Here is a 20,980-nt window from a genome sequence, read left to right as displayed (position 1 = left end):
CATTTGTGTCGCTAGGTGGCAGCACAGTACTGTTATCAATATGAAAAGAGCTGCCGTATCAACACTGCTGCTTTTACATCTACCCCATGGAAGATAAGTTATAGTCAGTGTGTATATCACAATACAATTGACGATCTATGTTGGAAGTCTCATCTAAATCCATGGATATGTACACGATAAGAATGAACTATTTCAGTGGAGAAAATGTATTAATTTGAAAACGTTTATTTTATTTACAGAAACACATTAAGTATATAAAAAAAATACAGTAAAATGACATGTCACAGGTATGTCACAGCAAAGAAAAAAGAACAATATGATAGCGATCACGTCCTATTTAAACCAAAATAAAGACTATAAAACTGAGTTATACCCGAATAACCAGCAGTGTTATAAACACCCTCCAACACATATAGGAGCTCTACAAAGCATGATAAAAAATATCTTGTAAGCGCAAAAACAGTCTTGTTGTCCTAGCTTGCATTTTCAGTCAAATAAAGTGAGGTAATGGAAAAGTGATATCACCCAGTCACACTCCCTGCGTTCCAATCCCCGTACTATCTACTATAGTCCAGCACACTGGATTGCTTTCATATGTCAGAATATATGAAAGCAACTGGGGATGTGACGGATATAAAAGCAAGAGGCAAGATCAAAGCGCAATGTTATGATGAAATAAATAAGTTAAAGTATGTCCAAAGTGTATGCCTACTGCGTCCTAACTAGATTATTTTAATCGTCAGGTTTAGTATGTAGAAAGAGTATGTGATTTGGAACGCAGGGAATATTACTTAGGGCAGTTTTGTGCTCATCATAAACCCAACCAAACAGACTCAGACATCTAACGCATTTCTACAGAACATTTTTAAAGTGCTCATATTGCTTCAGCTTGTGTGTGTGTGTGTGTGTGTGTGTGTGTGTGTGTGTGTGTGTGTGTGTGTGTGTCTTCAGTACATTGAATTTCACACGGCATCTTAAAGAAAAACCTATGGAATTTATTGCGATCTAGGTGAGCTTTCCGCCTTGCCTGTACTGTATAGTTGGAATAGACCGCATAACATCCGCAAACAAAGATTTAACTAAATTTTTCTAAAAATGACCTGGGATCAGTTTGGCTATTAAGGGCCTAGAGTCATAATCATTACAAGGTTATTCTTGAGGATATAATTTCTTTTTTTTTACACATTTCAAGAATGGGTGTAACAGTGCCTCAAATTTTTACTATAAAAATCCCTATGGTATATTGTTACATTCTTTAATATCATTTTGTATAGCCTTCATGTTTGACAGTCTTTTATTAAAGGGACACTGTGTAACATTTGAAGTAATTAATCGACTGTTGCCGTTTTAACTCTATATAAAAAAGGACAAAGCAGATCCTTAAAGTGCCATGGAGCAAAGAAAAATAAGTCAAACGCACACAACAAGCGATTCTAAAGAAAACTTGAGTATCAAAAAAGGTATTATATATATATATATATAATGTCTGAATGGTTTTCCAGCTTCCTACATATAGAGAAGACCCACAGCCCAATCTGGGGTCAATCCAATAGCTTTTAAGAACAGTGCAATTCAATTTTTAAAAGGTTCAACACAATAGAAAAACGGAATGTAGATAGAACTCAAAAGTTTCAGTGAAATGTTCTTTTGACTGGGTTTTGGGTCCCCCCCCCCATATTAACTTTAAACAAGGGGGAAGACAAGTGAGCGCTTGGCTAACTTACAAAGAATTCAAGTATATAGCGTGTAGCGTGTAGAGAATACACTGCAGTGGGGAATTGTGCCAAAGTGCTTCAAAATGCCCCAGTCCCGACATGAATGATGTGCCAACAATGGTGCCTTATGTCAAATCGGCGTCAAAAAAACGGGAGCGGTGACGAACCCTGCCGTTACACCTTAGACCCGACGACCCCATTCACTTCAGTTCACGAGGTGTAACGGAGACTTTAGTTCTTGAAGGCTCCACAGCGGCTGGCTCGGCTGATGAACTCTTTGAGCATGGAGCCGTCCACCTGCCAGAAGGCGCCGGTCTGAGTCACCTGGGTCAAGTGGTTGACACAGAAGCGGAAACAGAACACCTCCAGGTCCTAGGGGTAAAAACAACAATACAACAGGGTTAGAATGGACATGAAGTAATGGAGGAGAAAAAGTTACACTGACATGATGGCTGCATTCCAATCCCCATACTATCTATTATTTAGTATGGTAGAAAAAAATATATATTTAGGATGTCCCGATTCTTGTGGCCAGATTTAGTATGGTTAGAAATACCTTGAGGTTGAGATTTTTAGCATGCTATTTGGGCGATTCAGACCCACAATCCTGTGCGCACCGGAAGTGACGTCACATCGACGGAGCCTCCGTAATGAAAGCAAACGGGGGATGCGACGGATATAAAAGCAAGAGGCGAGATCAAGGCGCAATGTTATGATGAAATAAATTTGTATAAGTATGTCCCAATTGCATGCATACTGCATCCTAACTAGATTCTTTTTATGGTCAGATGTAGTATGTAGAATGGAAAAAAAAAGAAAGAGTATGCGATTTGGAACATTGGGATGATCTCTCTCTAGGGCCACAAACCAGCAAGGAGCCGCTTTGTAGAATAGATGTGTGCATGGAATACTGATCATGCAGTTCACCGTATGGGCACTAGGTGTCACATTTACAAATAAAATAAAATATTTTTTTATTTCCAAAGCAAAGATTTGTGTGTCTCTCTCTGTGTGTGTGTCTCTGTCTGTCTGTGTCTCTGTCTGTCTGTCTGGCTGCCTGTGTGTGTGTGTGTGTGTGTGTGTGTGTGTGTGTGTGTGTGTCTCTGTGTCTGTCTCTCTCTCTCTCTGTGTCTCTGTGTCTGTCTGTCTGTGTGTGTCTGTCTCTCTCTGTGTCTCTATGTCTGTCTGTGTGTGTGTGTCTCTGTGTCTGTCTGTCTCTGTGTGTGTGTGTGTGTGTCTCTGCGTCTGTCTGTCTCTCTGTCTGTCTGTCTGTGTGTCTGTCTGTCTGTCTGTCTGTGTGTCTGTCTGTCTGTCTGTCTGACTGTCTGTCTGTCTGTACCTCTGCGTCGTAGCGTATGGCTGCAGACAGCAGTGTGAAGGCGTTTTCCACTGTGATGCCTCTCTTGATGATCTGCTGACACAGACCTTTCAGGTGGTTCTCACAGTAAGACGTGGCCAAGTCCAACAGGCCTGCAACACACACAGGTGGCAATACATTTGACATTCATTAACGGGGCACTGTGTAATATCATGACATCATCAAGAAAGTTCAAGTGATTTTACACCAATGAGGACATATTTATGAATGAGGATATTGATTTTAGCTAGCAAATTACTTAAAATGTTACACAGTGTCCCTTTAAAAAGATGGAGGAAGCGATTCTGGAGAACGCTTGTTGTCAAAATCACTTTTTAAAATCAGAATGGGTGAATATCTCCTCGCGATCCTCTACCTGTCCGTACTGTGTGTGTGGGATGGAAAACAAAATCTGGTGTTTATGCACAGCCTAGGCTCTGTAAACCGCTATGTCAACATATGTCGGTTTTTTTCCATGGCACTATTTTGATTTTGACAAATAGTGATTTCGAAGAAGGGTAGGTCAACAAATAGGGCCCACCTTAGCTATTGCAACATGGCCATTTACAGAGCCTGGGCTGTATATAAACGCTTTTTTCCAGCGCGCACACTCACACGTAACGGATCATGAGGAGATATTCACAAACTCCACTGTTACCAGCCAAATTGATTAAAAACCCATAAATAAAATGAGTGGAGGGTAGTATATTGTGCTGGTGCTTTTACCGATGGCGTCCTCTGGCGGCAGGTCCACGGTGTCTGTGTAGAGAAATTGGAGGAAGGACCTGTAGACCGGGTAAGAGAACTGACTGATCTCTATCACCTCCTGTTGATCCTCTGTCCACTGGGAGCGGAACATGGAGCGGAAATGCTCACACCTAACCCCACACACACACACACACACAGACAGACAGGCAAAAGATTATGGGCTGTGGTCCAAACTGCCTCTCCTCCTACGTACTCAACATGTGTGCAGGTGAAACTCGAAAAATTAGAATATCATGCAAAAGTTCATTCATTTCAGTAATTCAACTTAAAAGGTGAAAATAATATATTATATAGACTCATTACATGCAAAGTGAGATATCTCAAATTATTTGATATAATTTTGATTATTATAGCCAACAGCTTATGAAAACCCCAAATTCAAAATCTCAGAAAATTTGAATATGACATGAAATCAATAAAGAAGGGATTTTAAATACAGAAATGTCGGCCCTCTATAAAGTGTAATCATCCATATGTACTCAGTACTTGGTTTGGGCCCCTTTTGAATGAGTTCTTGCCTCAATTCCAATTCATTTTCCATGATATTCTAGTAATACGAGTATCACCTGTATACTACATGCTGTCTACTTTAACGATCGATTGCGAGGTTCGTCAGGCTGTTTACGAAGAAGTATACAGAAGAATAAAAAAATAAACTTTCTGTGTCGTTTTGAAAAGACGCAATGCATTATGGGGGGGGCGGTTGGGTAGGAAAAGTAAACCCCTATCGATCCATAACACAAAATCTTCACCGGAAGTAAGTTCTCATCCGAGCATTTTTTCGCCAACATAAACTTGCATACACAACCATTGACATCAAAATGAGTATGAGTAGGACATTAGTAGGGCTTTTCGATCACAGCCTATACGTATATATTGAATGGAGTATACGTTAGATTTAGCACTAACTCACATGTGTCCAAATAACTGTCAAAATTTCAAGTGGGAAGTCTTAACCTTTTTCACTAAAGAGATATGCTGTGTCTGAAATCGCGCACTTCTATACTTTACTTTTTTGAGTGCACTTTGCGCAAAACCAGAGAGTGTGTCAAAACGCAGTGCACTGTAAGTTCCTCTGTGGCGCACTCAAAACGGTCTAAAACTTGAGTGTGCACCGATAGACACTTTCCACACTCAACGTCCGCCATCTTGCCTACGTAGCGGAGAGAGGGCGGGACATTCAAATCAAAATAGAGGAGCTTGAAGCAACCATGGAGACGGACGCGCTCTACAAAAAGTTAAATTACACATTTGTTTTGTTTTTCCGTACAACTACACTACTAACGTGCCTGTTTTGGCTATCGGTAACGCAAGCAGCAAAAAAGATACCACCGAAGAAGAACCGTCAAAATGCAAAGTCATTTAATAACCCTAATGTCTAATTTTTTTTAATTTTTTTTAACCTTTATTTATACAGGTAAATCCCATTGAGTCCGAAGACTCTTTTGCAAGGGAGACCTGTTCCCATTCCCACGTTACCATTCACACACACATTCATACACCGATAGCAGGCTAACTATCGACATTCACACGAGGCAAGGCGGATGAAGTGTCTTGCCCAAGGACACAACAACTATGACACAGGTGGCAGGGCGGGGATCGAACCTCCAACCCTTTGATCATCAGCCGACCCGCTCTACCAACTGAGCCACAGTCGCCCCTCATATGCACTGTTGGATGCACACACCTGATCTTGAGCACTGCCTTGTGGACGTGGATACACTTCCCGTCCACGCTGAACTTGAGGTCGGCCGTCTCCGGACTGTCAAACTCTTTCCTCAGCGCCTCGGACACCGACAAGAAGTCGTCGTGCTCTGCAATCGAGACTGAACTGGTTTACATCGAAAACGAGGAACCACCTTTATAAAAGGAAAATCATGGTGTGTCTGTCTGTCTGTCTCTCTGTGTGTGTGTCTGCTTCTCTGTGTGTCTGCGTGTGTGTCTGTATCTCTCTCTGTCTCTCTCTCTGTGTCTGTGTCTATCTCTCTCTGTGTCTGTCTGTCTCTCCTGTCTGTCTGTCTGTCTGTCTGTCTGTCTGTCTGTCTGTCTGTCTGTCTGTCTGTCTGTCTGTCTGTCTGTCTGTGTCTGTCTCTCTCGTGTGTCTGTCTCTCTCTCTCTCTCCTGTCTGTGTCTGTCTCTCTCGTCTGTCTGTCTCTCTCTCTCTCTCTCTCTCTCCTGTCTGTGTCTGTCTCTCTCGTCTGTCTGTCTGTCTGTCTGCTGTCAGGATTTGAATTTTTTAATATTAATGATGTTATAGCCCCCATCATTAATTACATTCACGCTTAAATAATCAACTAACAATCGATACATTCATAACATGTGATCTAAAATGTTCTCATTTCAGGCTTTGAAGCAGGGACAGTTGGAAGGGAGGGAAATAGCTTGGAAGTTGTATAGATGTTTTCCCAGAAAGACGAGGCTACAGGCAGAGAGATGTATCTATTTTACACAAAGGCCTAGTGTTTTTTTTTTTTTTTTTTTTTTTAACCTTTATTTATACAGGTATATCCCATTGAGTCCGAAGACTCTTTTGCAAGGGAGACCTGTTCCCATTTACACGTTACCATTCACACACACATTCATACACCGATAGCAGGCTGACTATCAACATTCACACGAGGCAAGGTGGGTGAAGTGTCTTGCCCAAGGACACAACAACTATGACACAGGTGGCAGGGCGGGGATCGAACCTCCAACCCTTTGATCATCGGCCGACCCGCTTTACCACCTGAGCCACAGTCGCCCCTGTGTTAAACACCTTACTCAGCTGACCAAGCCATAGATACAAGTTACATTCAAGGCCAGGAGCATAATTCTTTTTCCGGCATAGTGCAGGTCGAAAGCAAGGAAGAAGTGGATTGGACGAGAAGATAGAAGACAACACGATAGACCAATCATTAGACTTTGTCAAGAGATGTTAAAAAGCCTTGCTGTCGAGAAGGCTCATTACTTTTTGGACTTTTTCATCTGTCTCTGACTCCTGCATACGCTGTCCTGTGATCTCACTTCATTAAACAACAACCGAGAACTATGAAACTTTTTCCTGTCATCTTTGATTTTTTTACCTTCCATACATCCGAACAAAAGAACACGAGATATTATATTTTTGATACTGCCTGTCTGTCTCCCTCTCTCTGTCTCTCTCTCTGTCTGTGTCTCTCTCTCTCTCTCTCTCTGTCTGTGTGTGTCTCTCACCCATAGACAGGAGCCTCCACATGACGGAGGGCGTGGCGAAGCAGGCGAAGACGTCGTCCGTGCTGCTGAAGTGTGTGAGGTGAGGCAGCACGATGGACTGACCCCGACACTGACCCCACATGTACACCTGCGCCAGAACACACACACACACACACACACACACACACACACACACGATAATACAGCATATATCATGGAAGAATGAGCTTGTGTGTATGTTGTTGTTTTTTAATTTTTTTTTTTTTTTGGTAACACTTTATAATAACTATCCGTTGTAACTCGTTAATAGATCATTAGTAAACTCTTAATTAATGATTATTAATGATTTGTTAAGTGTTTGTTAGCAGTTTGTTAAGGATTTATAACAATGGTAGATAGTGAATAGCTTAATAATTGAATCAATTCATCTGGGAGGTAATCCGAGATACCGACGAGGCTGAAATAGGCTATAGACTATACACAGTGCATGGGCAACTGAGGGCAGCCCCATTTTCAAATATGTCTAAATAAACTCAATACACACTGTGCATGCCATGGACTTGAACGTGACGTGATCAGTTAATCTCGGATTACCTCCCAGATGAACTGATTCAATTATTAAGCTATTAACTATCTACCATTGTTATAAATCCTTAACAAACTGCTAACAAACACTTAAAGCATTAATAATCATCAATTAACAGTTTACTAATGATCTATTAACGAGTTACAACGGATAGTTATTATAAAGTGTTACCTTTTTTTTTAAAGATCCATTAAATCTGGTTTTGAAAACATTGCCAACGTCCTCCCTTCTACATACTCAACATGTATATACTACATACTGTGTAGTGTGTACTTAACCATCGATTGTGTATGCGAGGTTCATCGGACCGCTTACACTGAGGTATACAGAAGCAATAAAGATTTTTTTTTTAAACATTCCGTGTCGTTTGAAAAGACGCAATGCATTGTGGGGAGGTTGAGTAGGAAAAGTAAACCTATCAATCCATACACAAAATCTTTCCCGGAAGTAAGCACTCATCCCGGGCATTTCTCGGCTACACAAACTCGCATACACAACCACAACATAATGACGTCGAAATTAGTATGAGTAGGACGTTAGTAGGGCTTTTTCCAACACAAATAAATGGGAAACTGAAGACCATTCACTACGCTAAAAAACTAAACAAATGATGGAGAGAATGATAAATGAATAAATAAAATGAATGCGCATATATACCTGCCCGCTCTGGGTTTTGGCCGCTGAGGTGTGCGTTGAATGGCATGCGGCCACCTCTACAACCCTGTTCAAATGACAAGTATGTATTAACACATGTTTGCATTGCTTTTTTAAAGGAAACATATTGTGCTAATATAATACAATGAAATGAATTGCTAAGATTTATAAAGCATTTTTCTAGACACTCAAAGACGCTTAAGGCTACTGCCAGAAACACAATGGCAGTGAGGGGAAGAGTGTTTACATACATACACACACAGGAAATGGCCTATATAGGAACAACAGTTTGTTTATGATGAGCTCCTATTGGACAAAGTTAGGAGCGTAAAATAAACAAAAGGTACAGAGGGAGGAAATGAGGACAGGAAACACAGGAAGTCCATGTCTTAACAGGATGAGAACACGAACACACACACACACACACACACACACACACACACACACACACACACACACACACACACACACACACACACACACACACACACACACACACACACACACACACACACACACACACACACACACACACACACACACACACACACACACACACACACACACACACACACACTACCTCTCTTTGTCAGCCATGATTTGGACGGGGCTGAGGTGGTTGCTCTTGTTGCCTGTCCCCAGCTGCCCGTAGGTGTTTGCTCCCCAGGCGTAGAGCAGGCCTTCGTCTGTGAGAGCCAGGCAGTGGCCGTAGCCCGATACAATCTGGAACAAACCAGTTAAATGTCAAGTTTCCCCCCGTATAGTGAGACATAGCAGCGTGGCATTTTGGGGGCGCGTGTATGTTTTTTCGAAAAATTTCTCAACTGCGTACCGTTTGGAATGTGCGCGACTATCTAGCTTCTGAGGACATGACCTACTTCACCAGTGGAAATGTGAAAGAGTATTGAACTCTGAGATCCTATGAAGTATAAATGTGCAAACATTTTAGAAATCAGTTCATCCTAGCCTGAGAAAAGGCAGAAAGAGTGTTTTATGGTCTCACTGTCTCACCCTGCATTTTCCCATGTGTGACATCACGCATGGGAAAATGTAGGGTGAGGATTAACAGGACAGCTGGGGCCAAGGGAAGACTGAGGGAAGAAAAACCTGGATGAAAGTTAAAAGTAGGGTTGCAGTCATCTCCCTTTGTGTTCTAGGTGTATTCATTCATTGGTCTAAATATGAAGGGGCGTGTCCATAGCCCCACTGTGGAGGTAAAGCAGAGCTCACCTGTTGAATACACAGCCCTTGGAGTGCAGTGAGGCGACAGGGAGTCAGCTGGTTTCCATTGTTGCCGATGCCCAGCTGTCCGTTACCGTTGTAGCCCCAGCCGTAAACCTAAACAACACAGTCAGTCATTCAGTGCGTTTCCATGGGACAACTAGATTGGATTAAGACATAATACCGAACTTGCCACTCGAACGGACCGCGTCACTTGTCTGAGTATACATGGCCTTTCAAAGATTCGATAAATGTCCGATGCATGGCTGTCTCCACTATGCTAGGTGGCGCTGTAGCCCTTTCAACAAGTGGTTATAGAGCCACGTTCCGGTTCACTTCCGGCAACAACACTACTATTTATTACGTCGTCTCCTTCCACTTTCTTGTGAAATCCTCCGCAGGGATTCTCGAGCAAGCGCAGAATGAGAACTCCGATATGCGATATCCGATCCCTGTATACATGCAGAGAGAATGCCGACTATGAACGAGTTATATAGGTGTTCTTATCCGACTTCGCTAGTCCGTTAATGTGCCGAATTGTGTGCGAAGTAGGTCGGATAAAAGGTGTTTACATGCATTTTACAAGTCCTGTTGAAGTCTTATTCGTTTTTGTGTCATCCCCCTCCCTCTCCCCATTTTAACTCTGTACTATCTCCTCTCTACTATCAATAAAAAAAACTTTAAAATACCTTAAAAATTATATAAAAGACTAAATAATAATTTCAGAATTATTAGTGCGTGTAATTCATACAATACATTTAAATAATTATTTTAACTCAAGAGGATTCATTCCAAACACAACACTGAAATATGAACACTAGAGTGTATGAACACTAGAGTGTACATGAAATGGATTTCTGGGTAAGCAAAAGGCCCATATAATGTATATACACTCGGTTTCTGTTACTTTATTTCATTGCTTTGTAAAATGTTAAAAGGGAGGCTGTGTTCAAAATGGCGCACTAACGTCCTCCCTCCTACATACTCAACATGTACATACTACATGCTGTCTACTTTGTTCGTCGGACCGTTTACACTGAAGTATACAGAAGCAATAAAGAATTTTTTTTTAAAAACGTCCGTGTCGTTTAAAAAGGACGCAATGCATTGTGGGGGGCGGTTGAGTGTGGAAAAGTAACCTATCCATCCATGCACAAAATCTTCCCGGAAGTTAAGTACTCATCCGGGTATTTCTCGCCTGCACTAAACTCGCATACACAACGCACAACATACTCAAATTGACGTCAAAATGAGTATGAGTAGGACGTTATAGTAGGGCCTTTTTGCCTGTCCCCTTCACCTCTCCATTGTCGATGAGAGCGGCCGAGGAGGTCTGGCCACACGTGATGCCCATCGCGGTCTTGCCCTGCAGACAGCCAGTCACCTTCCTGGGATAGGGCTGGTTGGCCGTCGAGCCCGATCCAACCTGACCACAGTTGTTGTAACCCCAGGCGAACACCTGCAGTGGGGAAAGGGTTAAAGGTGAAGTAAGTGATTTATTTATGTTAACATAAGTGTTAAATCTTTATTCATACAGTGATCACTTATATAGTGTGCACGTTTCATAAAGCCGATCTCTCAGTCACCCGCTCTGCATGTGATCGGCAAATAAACTTTTCGAATCAATCAGAAGAGAGAACGCTACAAACCGGCACCCGTCTCACTGCCGGTGCACGTGCAGAGCGACAGATGGGTGAATGTTTATGCGCCTACAATGGCGGAGCAGGTAAAAATCCTTCCCAATGTCTGTTTTGATGGTTTTTATCATGTTTTATCACACTTATGGATCTGAGATGATGCTAGATAACTCGCTGCTTGAAGACTGCAGTGCATTAATGTGGTGACGTAGGGACGAGGGAGGGGACTGCTAACTGCAGTCACTGACAGGAAGTTAGCTAAACTGACCATTCCGCTTACTGAACCTTTAATAGATCCATAACAGTAGAAGGTAATAGTATCAGAATGAATATGCTGACCAGTTTAAGTCTCTTGTGACTTTAGGTTGTAATAAAAGAGCTCTACGCCAGTAATCTTGAAAGAGAAAAATGGAGTCATTTGGAAGACAATTAAAGCAACCTTGGACAAAAATCAATTCTGGAACTTTAATAGAGCAAACAACTGAAAGCCATTCACTGCAACATGTCTAACAGCTTTAGATTGTTCGACACACACACACACACACACACACACACACACACACACACACACACCCTAATTAGTGTTAATTCCCCTTGAGGTTGAGAATAAGCTGCTTAGTCAGGCGCGGCGGCTACGTCAAGGGTTTTTCCGTCTCAAATCTGAACAAGGGACACAGACATCCTGGCATGCACATAAAGTTCAAATGGCTTAATTTTGACTCGTGGGTAACTTTGGTTTGCAGTTCAATTAAGGCACAAACTAGCCTGCTCTGCGCTAGACACAGGTCAAATTCTTGCTTGTTATACACACTGAGAATTTTTTTAATATCCTAGAGAGTATAGGTAATGTAATTGTTCAGCATACAATATTCAACATAAGGGTTATGTATAGCATTTACAGCCCTGGAAAAAAATTAAGAGACCAGTCTGGATTTTTCTTTAAGTTTTTCATCTCTACATTACTTTACGGAAAATGCTCTTAATGACAATTTTTTTTTTTTGGGTAGAAATGTTGTCGGCGGTTTATAGAATAAAACCCAAATGTTGATTTTACTGAGAGAAAAATACCCTATAAGTAGTAAAAATTAGAGACATTGAAAATTTGGAGTGTTCTCTTAATTTTTTTCCCCCAGAGCTGTCGGCATTGCCAGCTGAAAAATATGAACGAAAAAAAAATACAGGTAAATGCTTAATGAATTTAAAATTTGAGGAGAGGAATACATTGAAATAATGCTGAAAGTGTGGTGGAGCAATGGCCGTATCTCACTGGGCTGCGACTGTTTGCGACAAGTTGGAGACTGCATTCGCGAGGGAGTGTTTAAACTGTCTTCAAAACGTTCGCGGAGGTCTCAATTTCCTCGCATGAGTCGCAGAGCCTCGCAGTCCTGTTGCTTGAATTTTGAACATGTTAAAAAAAAAATGTGTGCGACAAATCTAGTCTCAAAATAGTCTCAGAGTGGTCGCGGGTGTGTCACACGCGTCGCAAACCCTTCTCAATTTAGTCTCTGCGAGTCAGAAAAGTGCGAGAAGTGTGAGACAACTTTGCGAGGGTTTGGGGACATATGAAACTAAATTGCGACTGATTTGAGACAAATTAGACTGACGTTCAGTTCGTGCGACGCTCGCCAGACGTTTGCAAGACATAAATGCGAGCTCCTGTGCAACTCAGTGAGAGTGCGAGTGCAAATTGTGGCTAATTCGCATATTTTCTCGCAATTTTGTGTCTCCAACTTGTCGCACACTGTCGCAGCCCAGTGAGATAGGGGCTTTAGAGCTAGAGGTGTTTTTTTGTTTCTTTTCATTTATACATATGTTTTGTGTGTGTGTGTGTGTGTGTGTGTGTGTGTGTGTGTGTGTGTAAAATTGTTTTCTACTACATGTTCCTTAAAGCAATTGTAATAAAATAAAATAAAATAAAATAAAATAAAATAAAATAAAATAAAATAAAATAAAATAAAATAAAATAAAATAAAATAAAATAAAATAAAATAAAATAAAATAAAATAAAATAAAATAAAATAAAATAAAATAAAATAAAATAAAATAAAATAAAATAAAATAAAATAAAATAAAATAAAATAAAATAAAATAAAATAAAATAAAATAAAATAAAATAAAATAAAATAAAATAAAATAAAATAAAATAAAATAAATTGGAGCTAACCTCTCCGTCGCTGGTGAGGGCCATGGAGTGATGGGAGCCACAGGCCACCTCCACCACCTTCTTGCTCTGCACGTTAGCGGTTAGCAACACTGGGGAAAGGCCCTGGTTGGTGGTGCCATTCCCCAGCTGACTGTAGCCGTTGTGCCCCCACGCAAACACCAGCCCGTCTGACAGGAATGAAATCAAATAGGTTACTTGTTTTTTTAATACATTCTTGCTTAAGTTACTTTACATTTATTTTCTTATAGTACGATGGCCTAGAGGAAAAGGGGGCCGAACAGTAACCATGAGGTCTCTGGTTGGATCCCCGGCACCGGACAAGAGGGTGTTAAGTTGTAAAACTAGCAGTGGCTGGTATTACATCGACGTTGCCCACCATCTCTACCATTGTGTCCTTGAGCAAGACACTTAACCCCAAAACTGCTCCAGGGGCGCTGTACTACGGCTGACCCTGTGCTCTGACCCCCTCTGGACTGTGGTAACTTGAGAGGGGGATATGCAGAAAGACACATTTCAATGTAACCATTGACTAATAAAGTAACTTAATTTATTTTAGTATGCCTACTACACTTTTTTGTATTTGATGTTGTCTATCTATGTGATCAAAAACTACTCTGCTGCACTGTCCCTTGTTGTTGCTGTAACAACCTAAAGCTCCCCTCTGAGGCACAGATCTGCCCTGCGTTCCAATACCCATACTTCCATACTATTTAGTATGCCAGAAAAATGAATTAAGATGTCCCAAAACATGCATCTAAATTGCAGTATGCCAAAAAAAATACCTAGATGCCCCACTAACATTTCTCAAAAAATAAAAAAAATAAAAATCTTCCTTATCTGATTTATTTTTTCTCTCCCATGGTCCTAAAAGTCTTGTGTACTTGTAGTGTAGTAAAAAGGAAAAGTACAGATGAAACTCGAAAAATTAGAATATCGTGCAAAAGTTCATTTATTTCAGTAATTCAACTTAAAAAGGTGAATATAATATATTATAAAGACTCATTACATGCAAAGTGAGATATCTCAAGCCTTTATTTGTTATAATTTTGATTATTATGGCTTACAGCTTATGAAAACCCCAAATTCAAAATCTCAGAAAATTTGAATATGACATGAAATCAATAAAAAGGGGATTTTAAATACAGAAATGACGGCCATCTATACAGTATAATCATGCATATGTACTCAGTACCTGGTTTGAGCCCATTTTGCATGAATTCTTGCCTCAGTTCCAATTCATTTTCCACGATATTCTAATAATATGAGTTTCACCTGTGTGTGATTTGGACCACAGGGCTGGGCTATCTTATCTCGTCACATAGGACAGTGTGTTAGCGGTTAGCCTGTACCTTCAGTCACCAACAGGACGTGGGGCCCGCTGCCGTAGCTCACGCTCACCACCATCTTCCCCCGCAGAAAGTCAAGCTTCTTGGGCATGATGACGCTCACACTGTCCCCGGTGCCCAGGCAATTACTGCTGTTCAGGCCCAACACAAAGACCTGGGGGTGGGGGGGGGGGGAGACACACACACACACACACACACACACACACACACAAAAACAAAGGTGAAGTAAGCGATTTATTTATGTTAATATAAGTGTTAAATCGCTCTTTATTCATACAGTGATCACTTATATAGTGTGCGCGTTTCATAAAGCCGATCTCTCAGTCACTCGCTCTGCATGTAATCAGCAAATAAACTTTTCGGGGATCCCACTACTGATAACCAATCAGAAGAGAGAATGCTACAAACCGGCACCCGTCTCACTGCCGGTGCACGCACAGAGCGACAAATGGGTGAATGTGTATGCGCCTACAATGGCGGAGCAGGTAAAAATCCTTTCCCAATGTCTATTTTGATGGTTTTTATCATGTTTTATCACACTTATGGATCTGAGATGATGCTAGATAACTCGCTGCTTGAAGACCGCAGTGCATTAATGTGGTGACGTGGGGACAAGGGAGGGGACTGCTAACTGCAGTCAGTGACAGGAAGTTAGCTAAAGTGACCATTCCGCTTACTGAACCTTTAAAGGGGGAGAAAGCTAAACTTGTGAACATACTAAGTAGAAATCTTCAGGTACAACAGTGTAAGGTCTTTATTCAAGTCAAGACAATATTCCTAATAAGGTGTTTCCATGCGCAGCAGATATGGAAAAATATTCCCATTTACATGTCAATCAGCATATAGTAGCGGTAGAAGCGCCACGACAACGGAAACTAGTTCAACAGCTGTAAACCAGGACAATGCGTCGCAAAACGCAGGAAATGCCGAAAAAATGCAGCGAAAAAAAAACTCCAGTGGGGATATTTAGTGCGCTCTAACCACTACAACACAAGCTCATACTTCTGTAAGCCTACTGAATCTAATAGCAGCAAAATATTAGTAAAAAGAAAATGCTTTAGTTTAGACTTTAGCAATGAATTAAAACGCCTAAAAAGAGGCAGGACACACACAGACAGGCAGACAGGCAGACAGACAGACAGACAGACAGACAGACAGACAGACACACGCACCTCATTGGCGTGGGTGACGTAGACGGCTTCGTTGGCCGAGGTGCCGAACACGCAGGCCTGCCGTACGGTGGCCAGCTCCTCTTGGCTGAGCAGGGAGAAGAGGGGCCACTTGCTGACGTCCACCATGGCCGAGCCGGGCCCCAGGCGGCCTCTCCTAGGGGGGCGAGCCGGAGGGGGAGGCAGGGGGGGAGGGCTCACCTCTGGCTGGGGAGACGAGGGAGGCACCGGGGGGGAGGCTGGAGGTGCCGAGTCATCCCTGCTCACGCTTCCACAAGACAGGGGAGAAGACAAAGAGGTATAGGCGTAAGTAAAAGGGTGTGATGCATGGATGATAGAGCTACGGCATTGATCTAATGTTATATCGTGATGAAACCAGTGAGTAAACGGAGCGTGGCAAAAGGTGATGTACTGGATGGATGGGGACACATACGCGGACGCAGACAGACAGACAGACAGACATTCAAGAACAGTGGTGGACAAAGTACTTCCCACAAGTGAATGCAAGTGTAAAGTTGATTGTCAAAATAGTCAATAGCTAATTCATTTTCCGTCATATAGCTATGTAGGCTATGTCCAATCAATTCAACAATTCATCCGCCGATGTTCCAGCTTTCCGGGAACTGAATTCAGTTCAGATGATTGTGTGAAAGAAATTGAATTTGTGAAGTAAATAGAAACGGAATTGAGTTACACAAGTATAAAATAACTTGAAAAGATAAGACTTAAGTAAAGCAGAATTATCACAAATGTGTACTCAAAATAACAGTAATTGGGTAAATGTACTTAGTTACTTTCCACCATTGCTCGAGAATGCCCCCATACAGTCTATGAGAATGACATGCCAAATGAAAATGAATCCCTTCGTGACCCCCTGGTTGTGTGCAGTGTCATGGACATGAGGCGGTGGCATGCAGTTAAAGCAGCACCTTATCAATTGTCGAAAGAGGCCAAATTCTACACTAACATCTGACATTTCAATTTTCTTTATTTGATTTTAGGGGTCAATGTATAATAAAAATATAACATAATAAAAGGTATTTTCTCAAACAAAACTGCTCTTTAATTCGGGGTGTATAACAACTACCTGTAACAACAGTAAACACTTGTGAAGTGATTTATAATACTGCACATTCAAAAAGTGATCCTATTTACAGCTCTGTTGGAATAAATGATATTAGTTGGGGTTTAATAATAACCGAAGTGTAGCCGTACTAAAGTGGCTCTCAACAGTCAAGAGACGCCATTGAACCATGTGTTAATAGATAATCAATGTGTCAGACAGGCAGAGACTCTTAAAAATTGCTGTATTATTGAGTGGAGTTCGGCGAAGCGTCTTCTCCATGGGGGCTAAAGCCAACAAAAAAAACACAACACATAACATTGTCAGCGAGCTAAAACTGTGGCAACTAATTAGAATACTACATTTAAAACGAGCTGTACATTCTTTATTTTACTTTAGCCATTTATAAATGTACTACAGCGAGCTAACTGGCACTGAAGCAAGGTAAACGGGAGAAGCTACTAGCTTAGGTTAAGCGCTCCCTCGCGCTCTTTCCTACCTAAAGCATCGCTCCATGACAACGAGTCAACTGAGAAAAGACAGACAAACAGCGACATTAAAATAAAATATCACTATTATTGAATAACGTTTGTCTATATTATAGGAACTAACGGTGTAAAATCACCCAAGTGAAGTCGTTTTCCCGGTGTTGTCAACACTAGAGCCCTCGACTAAACTGCGTCGACTATTATTGACAATTACTCTTCTTCGTTCTCTTGATTTATGGCAGAGAAGACGATGCGTGAAAACATGGCGCCCCATCCGGCCATTAGTCAAACTGCAGTAGGCCTGTGTGCTCAGACTGAAGTTGAAAATTGTGGGAAAAGTTTAAAAACTAACTGAACCTAATTTTTTTTCATTTATCATGCCCAGTATTTTTCCAAATAGAGTCACTTTATATTTCGCACATGACAATTTTTCAAGAACATTTCATCATGCTCGTTGCGAGGTACGTTTCAATTTTGGTTTTGCTTTAGCTCTATTTTTATTGCCATTAAATAGAAACAAGTTTTTTCTGTTAAAAAAATTAATTATTTATTGTTGGAATGGAATTAGTGTAGTCCAATGCTCCGCTTCTTTCTTTCCATACACTATTGTGCAGTTACACTACTAGGCCTATAGCCTGAGTAGTGAACCGGGTGTGACAAAAATAAATTAATACAAATCTGCCAGGCATCACTCGTCCTGCAGTAATGAACATACGTATGTGTATGTATGGGCTAATGTCTCATTTCAACATGGGGAGGGGGGAGGGCATTTTAAGCAGGGTTCTGGAAAGGTTTCTAACTTGAAAGTCATTTGAGTGGCGAGTTTGAGCCGCTCGCGCGGATTCAGCACCATGGACAGCGCCATGCTCGCGATCTCTCTCTCTCTCTCGCTCTCTCTCTCTCTCTCTGTCTGTCTGTCTCTGTCTCCCTGTCTCTCTCTCTCTCTCTCTCTCTCTCTCTCTCTCTCAAAACACTGCAGCAATGTTTAAAAAAAAATCCCTTTTCAAAATATAGGCTAAGTTAAAAAAAGCACACACACACACACACACACACACACACACACACGCACGCACACACACACACACACACACACACACACACACACACACACACCACACACACACACACACACACACACACACACACACACACACACACACACACACACACACACACACACACACACACACACACACACACACACACACACACACACAAAGAAGCACATTTATTTAACGACATTCTAACTCTAGTGCATGGGCCGATACCTAACAATGTAGCCTACAGTTAGACGGTTCTTTAACGACAGAGACATGCGCAATTCTCAAGAAAAATACTTGACCAAATTCAGTTTAAGCACTCTTTTAGCAGTCCACATTTCATAAACCGGACACCTTATATAGTGTTACAATTGAGTCACGCAACAGGTGTGTATGGTAATTCGCCTATTGGAGAAGGCAGCCCTAAAAGGCCACATTAATAGACGTCAATGTGACGTGATTTGGAGTGACGTCACAGGGAAAGGGTACCCTCATTATTAAACAGCAGACGGTGGTGTCGTAACCCACATCAGTGACGTCATGTCGCCCTCCCCGCCGTCCCCCTCAAATGTTGTCGGTTACGGTTGACATCCATACAGTCACTTCAGATACTGACGGTGTAGGGGAACCACGTGCCTACGTAACCGCGTCAAGCTGCGCGAGCCAACCGGAACTCACCTTTTCCTTCAAAATCTTTTTTATTTTATTTTTTTAACCTATTTATTGGTTTAGTTCAGGGACATTTCACACTTATCAACAGTCAAACTGTAAGTGAGCCAGAGTTAGCCTAAGAGGCTAGTTTACATCTGTTGTCCCCTGCCAGATATTCAAAAGGCAACCTAAAATTACAGAAATAAAATGCATGTATTTACAACGTTTAACAAACAACATAGTCGACTCTGAAAATACAGTATAGGCCTAACACACAGTAAGAACGAATTAACAGACAATGGCAAACAAACAATAAAATAAGCAGACAATAAAACACAGCGTACATTAAACACTATAGGAAAGTGCACAAAACAGTAGATTAGAGCAGGACGAACACACCTACAATAAAAACACATAAACAGCAGCATAAAGCGCACGTTGAGGGTAAACTTTTTATTTTTATTTTTTTTACAGAAATTCCTGTAATGTTGTCATTGTAAGACGGCCAACTGTTGCTGTATATCCTCACGTATCCTCAGTATACAAAAAATGTGACGCTTTGGTCTTTTATTTTGAATGTGCCAACCGGAGGCGGCGCCGTGTTGAATCGCGTGCACTTTGCCGTTGCTTGTGGTGGGTATAGATAGTCGGTGCACCTTCTTTGCGCCTTACCGGCCGACGGTCTTCTTGCGCGGGAGGACCATGCCTTTTTCTCCTGATTCTTCTTGGACTTTTTTCCTCCCTTCTATTTAGTTTCTAGGCAACAACAACACAGCCATCAGTCCAACACCAGCTTCTCCTCTTCATCAGAAGGGTGAGGAAGAGGAGGGGGAGACAGACAGACAGACAGACAGCTACAGCAGCAAACAGCAGTATATATCTTGGCGCATTGGGACCTTATGGATTATTGAGAAGTGGAAGGCCGAATCTTGGAACTCAAATATTCATAAGGACTTTTTTCCCAAGAGAAACACACACACACACACACACACACACACACACACACACACACACACACACACATAGAGAGAGTGGGATATAGAGATTCCCCGCAGGCAGTGATTCACCTGCCGCTCCACGCGCTCTCTCACTGAGCAGAGAGAACCAGAGCTGAAGAGGATTCTGCATCCAGTGTGTGTGCGCGTGTGCGCGTGTGTGCGTGTGTGTGTGTGTGTGTGTGTGTGTGTGTTTTGAAAGGAGCCCCCCTGCTGCAGTACTTGCCTGCTGTACGGGTAGCCTTGATACACACATCGAGATGCCACCGACTTTCTAACGGACACCTGCTCGCCTGATCCGCCCCCCCACCCCCCACACCTTACCCCTCCTCGCCCCCCTGGACGGACGCATCGCCCCCCTGTCATCCCCACTAATATGCAATGGTTTTTCGTGCAGAAGCCGACAGCTGCCGCCGCGTACCGCCGACTTCACGCTAGCGCTGCCGCATGCCTGTCCGCCGCTCCTCTGCCGCGCGGCAGACGACGCAGTCTGAAGAGGAGCGCGAGGGGGCTTTTGACGCCGCGGCGGCCGGGCGGCAGCAGCAACAGCAACAGCAACAGCATTGAACCATCCTCTGTCGCTGAGGCGGTGGACGGCGCGGAGAAAAACGCATTAGCGGCTGCTCTGTTCGGGGACGACGTCGACGCGGCAAACGTGCGCTTGCTGCTGGTGTCCGCGCTTGCCGAGGCGCCGGGCGAGAAAGTGGTCTTCTTCTGTTCTATGGTGCAGATCGCGGGGCCCCATAATCACAAGCACCGCCGAACTGAGCCCGACTCCAGCTGGCCGGCTCTGCTGGCATGCCAACAGGGGGGCGGACCGGCCCCCATGCGGTGGGTGAATTTTAGGCTGCCGCATCCGGAGCGCCTCTTGTCCCCCACCACAACCACCAGCAGCAGCAGCAGCACCGCCTCCTCTTCCCCCTCCTCCTCCCCCCACGTCTCGGCCAAATCC

The 20,980-nt window shown here is 42.5% G+C and overlaps 1 protein-coding gene across 3 annotated transcripts; it reads right to left on the bottom strand.

Annotated features, from left to right (window-relative positions):
- Positions 1–215: 215 nt before the first annotated feature.
- LOC307269676 (RCC1 and BTB domain-containing protein 1-like) lies at positions 216–17,550 on the bottom strand. 3 transcript variants are annotated; one of them, XM_080052680.1, is made up of 13 exons: positions 17,480–17,550; positions 15,795–16,059; positions 14,626–14,776; positions 13,277–13,443; positions 10,776–10,934; positions 9,485–9,592; positions 8,835–8,977; positions 8,258–8,321; positions 7,036–7,162; positions 5,528–5,654; positions 3,799–3,950; positions 3,055–3,185; positions 216–2,087 (listed from the first exon to the last, which is right to left on the bottom strand). In XM_080052680.1, the coding sequence occupies exons 2-13, from the start codon at positions 15,918–15,920 to the stop codon at positions 1,947–1,949; spliced, it is 1,596 nt and encodes a 531-aa protein (XP_079908806.1). In that variant the 5' UTR covers positions 15,921–16,059; positions 17,480–17,550; the 3' UTR covers positions 216–1,946. The 3 variants fall into 3 exon arrangements, with proteins under 3 accessions (XP_079908806.1, XP_079908805.1, XP_079908804.1); XM_080052679.1 differs by having other exon boundaries at positions 17,467–17,545; XM_080052678.1 differs by lacking the exon at positions 17,480–17,550 and adding an exon at positions 17,354–17,444.
- Between the last annotated feature and the right edge of the window lie 3,430 nt (positions 17,551–20,980).

The sequence above is a fragment of the Ammodytes marinus genome (genome assembly GCF_949987685.1).
Source record: "Ammodytes marinus genome assembly, chromosome: 24".
Taxonomy (NCBI): domain Eukaryota; kingdom Metazoa; phylum Chordata; class Actinopteri; order Uranoscopiformes; family Ammodytidae; genus Ammodytes; species Ammodytes marinus.
The sequence above is the reverse complement of the archived record's forward strand: the minus strand, read 5'-3'. Positions and strand labels throughout refer to the sequence as shown.